Source organism: Olea europaea, chromosome 11 (genome assembly GCF_002742605.1).
Source record: "Olea europaea var. sylvestris chromosome 11, O_europaea_v1, whole genome shotgun sequence".
In the NCBI taxonomy this organism is placed as follows: Eukaryota; Viridiplantae; Streptophyta; class Magnoliopsida; order Lamiales; family Oleaceae; genus Olea; species Olea europaea.
The window spans coordinates 36,578,690-36,590,582 of record NC_036247.1 but is presented as its reverse complement, the minus strand read 5'-3'; the positions used below and the strand labels follow the sequence as shown (position 1 = coordinate 36,590,582).

The 11,893-nt window shown below is 30.6% G+C and overlaps 2 protein-coding genes and 1 long non-coding RNA gene across 3 annotated transcripts in view; 1 reads left to right on the top strand and 2 right to left on the bottom strand.

Annotated features, from left to right (window-relative positions):
- The window catches only part of LOC111404262 (succinate dehydrogenase [ubiquinone] iron-sulfur subunit 2, mitochondrial-like), an 8,738-nt gene extending 4,818 nt beyond the window's left edge, over positions 1-3,920 (top strand). The window contains exon 2 of the mRNA XM_023033071.1: positions 3,398-3,920. Within this exon, the coding sequence (XP_022888839.1) occupies positions 3,398-3,569 (172 nt within the window). The 3' untranslated portion in view covers positions 3,570-3,920. The remainder of the gene's footprint in view (positions 1-3,397) is intronic.
- A 1,469-nt stretch (positions 3,921-5,389) lies between these two features.
- Positions 5,390-6,119, bottom strand: LOC111404261. Its single transcript, XR_002704672.1, has 3 exons — positions 6,083-6,119; positions 5,860-5,949; positions 5,390-5,665 (listed from the first exon to the last, which is right to left on the bottom strand). It is a non-coding gene; the product is annotated as an uncharacterized LOC111404261 (long non-coding RNA).
- Positions 6,120-6,183: 64 nt separating this feature from the next.
- On the bottom strand, positions 6,184-7,851 carry LOC111404822. The gene is made up of 6 exons (XM_023033571.1): positions 7,794-7,851; positions 7,591-7,679; positions 6,834-7,097; positions 6,504-6,741; positions 6,324-6,345; positions 6,184-6,271 (listed from the first exon to the last, which is right to left on the bottom strand). Exons 2-6 carry the CDS (start codon positions 7,654-7,656, stop codon positions 6,184-6,186), a joined length of 678 nt encoding a protein of 225 aa, XP_022889339.1. The 5' UTR covers positions 7,657-7,679; positions 7,794-7,851.
- Positions 7,852-11,893: the final 4,042 nt, after the last annotated feature.

Genomic DNA, 11,893 nt, shown 5'->3' with positions numbered 1-11,893 from the left:
ATGTGTAAGATTTGAGATCATCCATATAATCTTTGGTGCGGAAGCGTAATTGGAATTCTTGAAACAAGAATAAAGTTTAAAACTAGAAATTTTGTAGGGTACAATTTTGTTGTATTTAATTGATTGAAATTGATGATTGACTAGTGCACCAAGCTTTTGTTATATAGGAAAAATAATTCCCTTATATTACTAATAAAAGTAAACTAAAGTAACATCTTAATTGAAAGAAGAATAAAATCCTAATCGAAAAGAAAGAAGAAATCATGTTTTAATCAAGAAAGAAAAAGAAATCCTATTCTAAATAAGAAAGAAAAAAAAAAAAGAAATTCTAATCTACATAAAAAAGAAGAAGAAAAGAAGGTAAAACTAATCCTATTTGGAAAGGATTGTCCTACATTATTCTCTCTCACTTGAAAAAAACATGTCCTCTAGTTTGCTTAAAGAAAGAAAATCATTCAATTGGGACGAAAATACTAATTTTTTTTTTTTTTTGCCACTTGTAATATTGATATTGAAATAATGTCAATTTCTTGATTTGCTCGATAAAGGTCACTATATTCTTGAGTTACGTTGGTTGAAGTCAACTTTGCTCCAACCTTGTTGAAATATTTTATTAAGAGGGTATTTGAGCCCCATTTTTATGAAAAATGCATTTTAGAATAGTAGAAAATGGGAAATGTGTGGTTGAAAAATAAGGAAAAGTTTTTGATTTATGTATAATATTATTTTAATGAATAATGTGTGATTGAAAAGAAAGGAGAGAAAAATGTATTTTGGGAAGAATGGGAATCAAACAAGGTCTTAAAATGAAAGACATTCCAATGAGTACTAACTTCATACTTACCCATTTTCTTCATCTTTTTCATTACATTCTCTATTTCTCTTGTTCGGGAATAGACACAACAAGAGCCACATGGTATTGTATTGTAATCAAAATAACCTCATTGTAATTGTCATATTTGGCCTCAAGTTTACAAGCCCATTGCTTTGCATCTTCTAGAAGCCCACTCCGAAAGATGGCTGAAATCATAGGCTCGTGTTCTCAATTTGCACACGCTTTTCTTTTTTCGTTGTAGTATCATGGTCAATAACATCCCGATCATTTTGAATGGCATCTCTTTTAACCTCATCATCTACTTTATAAATTTTTTGCTCTTTATTTATACTAGTATTTGCAAATTGCTCGTCACGTAACGCCAAAACAATCTTCTTATTGTACGACCAAAACTCATACATGTTATCTCAACCTATGTAAGTGGCATTTACATCTTAGTAACATGGTTGTCCTTAAAATACACGACAATCATCCATCTTTACCACATTATGCACAATCTCATTTTTATAGTACTTTCCTATAGAAGTGTAATTTCTCATACCTCCATATTTTTGAATTTCTTGCTCCATTTTAAATTGTAGAACCTGCCAGCAAGATTAATATTTTTGATTTTTCAAATATAAAGCTTTCACCAATACTTTAGAAACAAAGTTCTTACTGCTCCCATATCTATTGTCACATTACATACGTTGTTGATGGTGCATCGTGTTCAAAAAGTCTTGTCGTGCTTCAAATTGAGCTCTTTTATATCTCTCTAGTCAATCATGCTAATTGTACAATATTTTTTTGGATAAAGATGAAGTGACCGAATGCTTGATAGAAGGGGTGACCGACCTTCACATTTTGTACGTGGGTCTCGCGTGAATTAAAAATGCCGACTTTCCATGTGTGTGTTTGGTCATCCCCTATGTTAGTGTAGCAAAACACAAATTTTTTTTTTTTTTTTTTTTTTTTTACAATTTTGGTTGACAACACACACTTGGCAACGCCACATTCATCTATTTAAAAAATTATTTTTTAAATCAATGATTCAGAATTATCAATAAAAATGTACAAATAGCTTTATTCCTCCCTAGTAGACCTTCGTAAAATCCATGATAAATTGTGTATATAAACTTAGCTGGAAAGCTAAGAAATTCTCTAATCACCTGTTACCGTGTTTTGAGCTTGTTGAAGCTACCATCATTCATAGCAGTCAAAGTCCGCAAAGTATTGTGAGCTGCATCTTCGAACATGTCCATCATTTGTTCCAAATTTTGAACCAATGTTGGTAATTTTTAGTCCTCCGATCATCGTCAGAGCTTGCATACCAATAGCACCATAATTAGCCATCGGCCAAGGGCAAAATATGGCTTTGATACCAATTTTGGTGCATAAATGGAATTAGAATTTTTATAACAAGAATAAAGTTATAAAACTAGAAAATTTGTAGGGAATAATTTTATTGTATTGAATTGATTGAAAAATGTACAAAACCTTTGTTTATAAAGGCAAAAACAATGCTTTAATCTTACTAATATAAAGAAACTAAACTAAAATCCTAAAAGGAAAGAAAACTAAAATCATATTCTAATCAAGAATGAAAAAGAAATCCTATTCTAAGTAAGAAAGAACAAAGAAATTCTATTCAAAATAAGAAAGAAAAAAAAAAATGGGAAAACAAATTCTATTTGGAATAGGAATGTCCTGCATCAATCTTCTTCTTCATAGTGAAATCCTGCAGTAATGAGTGAATTTAGCATTGGAGGTGAAATTTGTATGCATTTTGCTTATTTTCTTTTCCTTTTCTCCTAAATGAGGATTATGACTGAATCCATAAATGTCGGTAATATTATGTGGATGTTTGGTGGGGATTTTGAAAATTGATTTTTTGACTGTTAGAGATTAAGTAGATCTATCTGTGAGAGAATAATTCAAAAATGACGGCTGGAATAATGAAATAACAGTTAAAAAATTTATTTTAATTTGCTTAAAATCATTACCAAACAAGCTCTATAATGTGTATGTTGCAATTCATTTGCAATTTGCTATCTACTGCAATCCATCCAAGTATATATAGGTACAAATTTGTTCTTATTCATAGTAGACTAAGGAAGGTTTGGGTATGGCAAGATTGGAACTCGTCAAATAGCTTTTGAACAATTGTTCAGACTTGGTTTTTTGGTATATTTTGTATTCGAATGTGTGGAGCCTATATTATTGCACATTTATCCCTTGAAAGTGGATCGTCCTAATATTAGGCATTTGGTATGTATATTAGATTGCTCTAATAATTCCTCATCTAAAAAGGATTATTTGGAGGCCGGGGTGGGGGCATTTTCTGTGGGAGTCCCGAGATTATCCATATTATCTTTTTCATGGTGAAGTCCTACAGTAGTGAGTGAATGTAGCTCACACTGAGAGGGAACTCTCTGTGGTTTGTTTAATTTCTTTTCTTTTATTGTTTTCCTAAATGGGAATTAGGGCAGATCATAAATGTTGGCAATATTTATATTATGTGTGCTGCAACTCAATTTGCAATTTGCCAGTAATGACAGCAATTTTTTTGGCTGATCAATGCAGATGGATAATGGACAGCCGTGATGAGTACACAAAGGAGCGCCTAGATGCTGTAAACGATGAGTTCAAACTCTATCGCTGCCATACTATTTTGAATTGTGCTAAAGCTTGCCCGAAGGGACTGAATCCCGGACTGCAAATTCAGAACATCAAGAAACTCGAGCTTACAAGTTAACAAGTTCCTCAGAAGTATGGAAATGCGCACAGCTTTGGGCACGGATTATTATTTAGGACAGATTGAATATTAACTTTCTAAGATCCTTTTGGTGTACCTCAAGAAGCAGGTATAGTTTCAATAATAATGTTAGCTGAGCTTACTTTTCCAAATTTTGGGTAGACGGCGTTACATAGTAATGATAAAAACATGCCATCCTTTATGTGATAATATGCTGTATGGACATGATTGTGTGTAGTAATTTTTCCTTGAGATTAGTTGGCAGAGATTCCTATCGTTAAGACTTGACTTGGGCCGACACAGCGATTGCTGGAAAATTTCAGTTTGTATGTGATTTATTCCTTTCATTCATTAATATAGTTCTAGCTCTGCAATAGTATTTGCTTTTATCGGGTTTGATCTTTTGTCCATAGTGGACAGAAGTCATAATGCCCACTATGTATGTAGTGTTGCCATATCATACCCTCATTGCTGACATGGCAAGATGTGTTGCCACACTTACAGTGGACAGTATAATTATTGTCCAATGTGGGTAGAAGACCAGGTTTGCTGCTTTTATAACTGCGCGTGTTTTTTTTTTTTTTTTTAATACAATTTTGATAAATGGGTGGTAGCGAGACTGACTACAAATGCTCTCATGTTCAACCACTTAACGAGTATTTAAAAGAAACACAAAATTATTTATTGAATTTAGCATTTATAAAGTTGCTTCCTGCTGCCTAAAGGCTAAAGTCATCCATTGAACTGAATAAATGCATTTACAGTTAGATTAGCAACAAATATCCTATTCATTCCAGTTTCACTTCTTAAAACAGTATATATGTGTCCCACGAAGAATCACTAATCAAATCCAGGCAAGAAAACATGACAGAAAATCTAAGGAGAAGTTTTGTTCTAATGATGCTAATTGCAGACTCCTCAATTTTCTTTGCAGGCCAGCCAGTTTGCTTTTTCATTGCTTTAGTACTTGATATTCGAGTGTCTAGTTCTGTGATCAAGCCTACCCTTCTTTGCAATATTGTTGTATTTAAAAGTTATTTTTAAAAAAATAAAATAAAATAAAATAATAATAATAAAGACTTCATTCTTGAAAAGTAGCTTTATTTTGGCAAAATAAGTAAATAGAAGTGATAAAGCATGCCATTGTCCCTAATTCATGTAACAAAAGCACATTTGATTGTACTTAAAAGTTGTTTTTCTACCAAAATAAGTAAACTTGATTCCTAGAAAAGTAAGCTTTCTAGCATAATAAGTAGCTTATCTTTTCATTTTTTAGAAGAAAGAAAGAAATGGTAGGTATAAACAGTCTAAAATGACATTAGTGTGCTTATTCATGGATAAAGTTTTAAGATAAGTCAATGTTGTTTTAAAAACATCGATAATTCAGAGACAACAACGAATATAACTTAAAAGTTGTTTTTCTACCAAAATAAGTAAACTTGATTCCTAGAAAAGTAAGCTTTCTAGCATAATAAGTAGCTTATCTTTTCATTTTTTAGAAGAAAGAAAGAAATGGTAGGTATAAACAGTCTAAAATGACATTAGTGTGCTTATTCATGGATAAAGTTTTAAGATAAGTCAATGTTGTTTTAAAAACATCGATAATTCAGAGACAACAACGAATATAAAATAACATTGTTTTCAAATTATGTCACATTGTTTTCAAATTATATCATTTTTGATTTTGAAAATTAGAATTACAGCAAATTAAAACCTTGTTAGTTCTTCCAATTATAGAAAAACCATGTTCGTCTGCGTGATTAAATATTGCAGTAGACGATGATTCAATGTGTCATGAAACAAACGAAATTTCCCCATAGTTTCGAAAATAACTGCAGAACCTGACTGATATATTATAAACTTCAAATTTGTACTAGTAAATACTTAAAATCATACAGTAGACTCTACTATACTTTTTTCGACATATGGAATCTCGAATACCAACATTCCTTTTATACAGGAAGTCGAATGCCTGCTGCTGCTATAATATCTGATTGTAGAAGGATGTTGAAAGAGAAGGTGGCACTGAAATAGTGCTTTGTCCGTGCCTTGCTTCAGCAAGTTCTTCCAAGTAAGCTGACAGACTGAGATTGACTCTGCAAGAAGAGATGATCAGTTACGTTCGAATTTTGTGTTCAAGGATGAAGAATACAGCCGTCTATGTGAATATTAGTCGAATCATCATGACCTGAATTGGAAATACATCCTGTGAAGCAGCAGAATATAACATTTGAGGCCATATGAAATGAAGAAATGTTCAATAATACCATCAGATAAAGGAAAGATATACCTTTTTCATCTGAAGAGTTGATGTTTGTAGAAATCAGGCTTTAAAGCAAAAGATATGATGTGCTTTTCTAAATTTTCTTCTGGTTTTCTCCTGCAAAAAACAAAAGATCTTTCAAATATAAGGGAATGGCCAACTATAAGGTTCATTGAGACCAAACGCAATCACATGACAGAAAATCTGTGTCAAGAATTTAATTAATCCTAAATTCTGTTCGTGGCTGCACCTTTGGCATCTCCTCGGTATTGAATTTATCATTGAGTTTCTGCAAAGAAGACGCCGCAAGAAAATGTACTAATTCAGTTCAAAAACGCATCAAAATTAGGCTCAGGCTAAAGAAACAGAATCTGTGGAAAATCTTGCCTGTTCTCTGTCGCCAACTCTTTCTAGACGAGCAATCAGGGACTTGGAGCGGCTGGCAAACAAGTATATTGTAAGAGATGAACCAGTGGCATTGTCAAACATACTGGAAAAACATATGTAGAGACTCTTCGATTCAATTCATCATCAAGATTATTTTCTTAGAGCAAGTCTGAAGTTCGTCACTAAAACGTTTTTCACATTACTTATCCATAATTAACACTATTAAGTTCATCATTCAGAATGCATCTAATTGTTTTCCTTTTTCTGAAAACTAAACGACGTACCTTTTCTGTCCACCTTGTCAATTTCTATCACCTTTAGCAAAGATGTGTCCACCTTTGGTATATCATTAATCTCTGATCCAGTAACAGTGTCATTGTTTTCAAGATTATGAACCTGATTCATCAAAATTTTCTTCACAGGAGTCTCCATCAAGGCTTCTTTTTCTGTCACCAGGGCCGTTTGATCCAGCTTGACACTTTCTACTTTATCTAATTCAACCTTTTCAACATCTTCTTTATGCTGAATTAGACAAAATTATTAGAGGAAAAAGTAATTATATCTTATCCTTGTAGTTGTAATCGCACAATACTGTGTACCTAACGAGTTCTTACATCGTCTACCTCTTCTTCTGGGATCTTTTGTTCATCAGCAGAATTTTCTTGTTCCAACAATGCTGCCGCCTTTTGAGCTGCAATTCTCTTGTAATGAGCCTCGAAAAAAGCCTTCTTCTGGGCTACTGATCCGGGCTGTGAAGACCTCTCGGCCTCTTCAACGTATTTCTTGTGAGAAAAGGTCGACCATTTTTCCCACGACAAGGATTCGGACATAAACCTTCCAAAAGAAATCGAGTCCTCAAGAGCAAGCGCGGGGTTCCCCTGGAATACATACCCCTTTAACTTTCCTTTTTCACAGAATCAAACTTTCAAGATGTCACCTATTAAGTACTAATCGTCGAAAAAAGAAAAAATTACGCTTAAACTTTATAGCAGTTCACAGACGATGTTAGAGTTATGTCCACTAGCCGCTGCAGGTTTTCTCATACATCTTATACCCCAAACCGAGCTGGCTTGTAAAAAATCCTCTATAGTTAGAATATTAGGTCGATTCGAAGTCGAAGAGAAAATCAACACTGCAATTAGACTGTGGCTGTCTAACACAAGAATCTGTTAATCTAATCACAAAACAGCAATCTCCATCTATAAGAATCAGGATAAAAGTCCAACAATATTAGGTTGATCCACAGTCCACAAGAGTGCACAGTATAATTAGACTCCACACAGTCCAATACAAGAATCTGGATCCTAACTAAATGAATAGCAAATTTCATAAAAATAGAAATAAAAAAAGACTTGGTTTTGTATTCTTTACCTGTTTGGCTTCATTGGATAAATCTGAAGCATAAGGGAAGGCAAGAATGACAGCTGAGTCCCCCATGCTATACCAGGTTGAGAAGAAACCTTCAACGTTTGGAAAACAGAATCAGAGAAAAAATCTGAACTTTTGTTTTAGCTTTTTTATGGCTTATAAGTTATTTCAAATTTGAAATTCAAAACGAAAAGAAATAGACAAACGTTGTAAACAAAGTAGGCCACAGAAGGTATGCTGCCAATTGTTCAATTCTTGGTTGTTGCTTCTTCTTTTCAAACTGCAATGGTCCACTTTATTTGAAAATAATTGATTTTTTAAGCTTCTACTTTTTTATTTTTATTGGAATATCTTAGAAAATGGTGTTCGGTGCCCATAATTCATGATTTTGCTTTAAAACAATATACATAAATTGTATTTATTATTTTTTCTTATTTGGATTGTGCCATGTTGGGGGTGGGTTAGAGTAAAAGAGAGAGGGAGTGAACATGAACTAGAAGCATTCTCAATACAGTATTGGTGGAATTTGATATAACAAGCTATCTAACTCTTTGTTATAACATCTAATCATAGTATGGCACATTACTTGTCTCAGTTATAGACATTATTATAAAATAAAAATAACTTATAAATTATATATTTTAATATTTATCAAGTTCAATACTGCGTATCAAATGTACATTTAGGGGCGTTTGCTTTTCATTTTTGTAAAAATGAGAAGGAAAGATATAGCCTTTATGAGCCTCACATAAGAGATGGAAATTCAAATTTGATGGGTTAGTGTGATGGATAAAAATTATATTTTTCATTTTAATGAGGAAAGATTGTGAAACAAAAGGGGCTTAATGATTTAGGGATTTTCTAGATATATATTGGGCTGCATGCTGATTTTTGGACTTTCATAGGTCATTCTCATTTTTCTAAAAATTCATTTTTTCGAAACTCATTTTTAATGACGCATTTTTCAATGGAATAATATTACATTCAAATTAAACTTATCCTTAATTTTTTATCACACATTCTCTATCGATCTATTATTCCAAAATGCATTCTTTCTCCAAAATATGGCTTAAACGAAGGCCTAGTTTTGTGTTTGTTTGAGCCCATTTCTTTCGAAAAAAAATACATTTTTAAATAATGTTTTGATATTATTTTAATCATATATCTTTTCATAAAATAATATTACACGTAAATTCAAAATTTTTCCTTATTTTTTAACCACATATTTTTCATCAGTATAATATTCAAAAATTCATTTTCTCAAACAAGGGCTTAATTACATTAAATAGTAACTAACAAATGATTATTTTTTATAACAATTAGTACCAAATTTCTGACTAATAAACAAAAATTAAAAGTCGACCATACCAAATTTGCATAAATAACTGTAATACTGATGCTTATAAAAACTCCAAATTATATTATATACTCAATTTAATGTGGAATTAATTATTATTATTATTATTGACTAATCTTTTGACATCCATTTAATCATATAGACACGTGTGCAACATCATAGTGGATTAGGAGAGAGAGAATTAGAAAGGATAGGATTAGAAGGATTGTATTAACGTTGATAGGGTAGGAGGGGTACATTGTTTCTGATACTACATCGTATTATAAGATCGTATAAGTAATAAAAAAAATTTAAAAATTATGTCAATATTTTGCTATAAGAGTTTTTTAATTTATTAAGTGAATTTTTTACTTATAATTTTTTTATGTAATTTTTTTTTCTCACAAGTGGATTTTTTCTTACGAGCAAATTCTTTACATATAAGTGATTTTTTTTTTTTTTTTGTAATTGCATTTTTTAGTTATAATTATAAATAAAATTTTAGCCTATAAGTAATTTTTTTTTAACTTATATGTAAAAATTACCATATAAGTGAATTATTTATTTATAAATAAATATTTTGGTCATTAATCTAGTTATAAGTAAAATATTTGTCATTTAGCCTCTGTTTGTCTCCATTTAAAAAAAAAAAAGTCCTTTTTTTAATACTCATTTTCAATCACATTTTCACAGAATAACATATTTTGTATGTAAATCATACCTTTGTCCTACTTTTTAACAACACATTTTTCAAAAAATTAATATTCAAAACATTATTTTTTTTCTCAAAAACTCTTTGAAAAGGAGACAAATATGGGCATATTTTTCAACTTATAAGTAACTTTTTATTTATATAAGCATTTTATAACTCATATGTTAATTTTGACTCATAAGTAATTCTTTTACTCGTACATGAATTTTGTACTTATAAAGTTAATGTTAACTCAATTACACATTTTTTTACTTGTTATTATCATTACTTTACACATAAGTTTTCAACTTAATAATATATTTTTTACCTTTAAGTAATTTTTTTCTTATAAGCGATTATTTTAGTTATATTGTTTTGATTACTAGTGAATTTCTTAGTTCTTATTTGTAAATAAATTTATGTAATTCGATTTAATTAGTACTTTACTAATTCATAAATTTATAAGTAAATAATACAGTCTAAACTCACTATACAATGTGTATCAATTTTACATTGAATAGAAGAGGATAATCAACTCAAACTAATTTAATCCGGATACTAATTGCATTAAACACTGGATGAAGATTAGATAAGATTATTTTAATTCTTAGATAAGATTATTTTAATTCGTATACTTTCATATAAAGCGCAACAAACGTGTCCATAGTGCTTATGATTTTGATAATTAGTCCGTATCTATAAATAAAAATTTTGTTTTAACTTTTATGTATTTTTTAAGAGAGATGCTATTTATCGATTGATAATGGTCAACCGTCCATATATCTATTATGGCCTCATTTGGAAGTGATTTTAAGAATTGATTTTATAACCGTTAGGAAAAAAGTGGGGCCCATCTGTGAGAGAAGAAATCAAACTTTACTGATGGAACAGTGAAATAATGGTCAAAAAATCAATTTTTTAGAATGAAAAATCACTCTCAAACAAGTTATATGTAATAGTGTGGCGTGATCATGGTTTTCAAACCTTCAAAATTATAGTTTTAGGTACCCATTCTTTTTAATGGTCCCCGTGCTATTGAAACCATCAATGTGGAAGATAAAATTGTATGTGATTTTCTTATTACATAAATCAAAGAATAAAACTGCCAAAACCTCTTAACATGTTTCTCTAATTCAATTCGAAGCTTCGTGTTATTTCATTTCAAAATTGATGATTGCAGTTACATGGAGACCCAAATTCATACATTATATTAGGTTGGGGACCAAATACTATTTGAAGGTTAACGACCCATAACCACACAAAATAAAATTATTTGGGAGCTCAACCTTAATTTTCCTTAAAGAAATAAACTTGCGTTTCACAACCAAAATAATAATAATAATAATAAAGTTATAGGTAACCTTTTAGGATAACCAGACATGCTCTCAAATGTAATCTTCTTCAGGGGCGGAGTCAAGAATTTTGTCCAGTGCGGACAAAATTTAGTCAATGTCAGACTTTTCGATTATGGATTTAATAATATTACAATAATGCTAAAAATGACATAGTGACAATACTAATAAGATTATCATTTTCTTCCTTATTCTAGGATTTGTAGCAAATTGTGTAACATCAAAAATCAATTTTATTCGATATCTCCTCATTAACATTTTCTACGAAATATTTTTTTTTTAAAGAATCTCTCCATTGACATTTCACACTAAAATAAACCACAAGTGATAGTTAAATACTAATTGATAAGGAAATAATTACAATTTTTTACAAATTGGTAGAACACCAGAAAATCATCACTAAGGGTGTGTTTGATTACATTTATTTTTCATGAAAAATTTCAATTTTCCACTCAAATTCCTACTTGGAGTGTTTGATTGCTATTTTTTTCCATAGAAAACATTTTCCAACTTTTAAAAATATACCTAATTTTCCTTGTTTTTAAGGAAAATATTTTCCTTGGATAAAGGTGATTTTTATTTTCCACAAAAGATGGAAAATATTTTCTTTTCTATGTGATATTTTTCATGTCAATCAAACACATTCTAATTGTTTGACTAATTGACAAAAATCAAGATTTTAAGAATCCATCACAAATATTACCAATATTCAATATTCACATAATCATAATCACTAATATTAAATAAAAAAAAAATCGCATGATCAAGAAACTTTTTGCTGTAAATTTGAGAGCCCAAGGAAACGTGGATTTTAAGAAAGAAATGAACTTTGAAAATATTTCAAAACGATGGTAGATTAAAGGAAATTTTTTAATTTCTTGTCGATGGGAAAGAGTTAGAAAATGTCACCGTGCACTTGGAGTTGGG

Excerpts from the sequence above, each read along its gene's own strand:
- LOC111404822 (XM_023033571.1), bottom strand. The coding sequence starts at position 7,656 with ATGGGGGACTCAGCTGTCATTCTTGCCTTCCCTTATGCTTCAGATTTA. Across the intron at positions 6,346-6,503 it reads TGACAAGGTGGACAGAAAAG|AGTCTCTACATATGTTTTTC; the intron begins GTACGTCGTTTA and ends ATTGAATCGAAG. Across the intron at positions 6,272-6,323 it reads TCTCTACATATGTTTTTCCA|CCGCTCCAAGTCCCTGATTG; the intron begins GTATGTTTGACA and ends CTTGTTTGCCAG.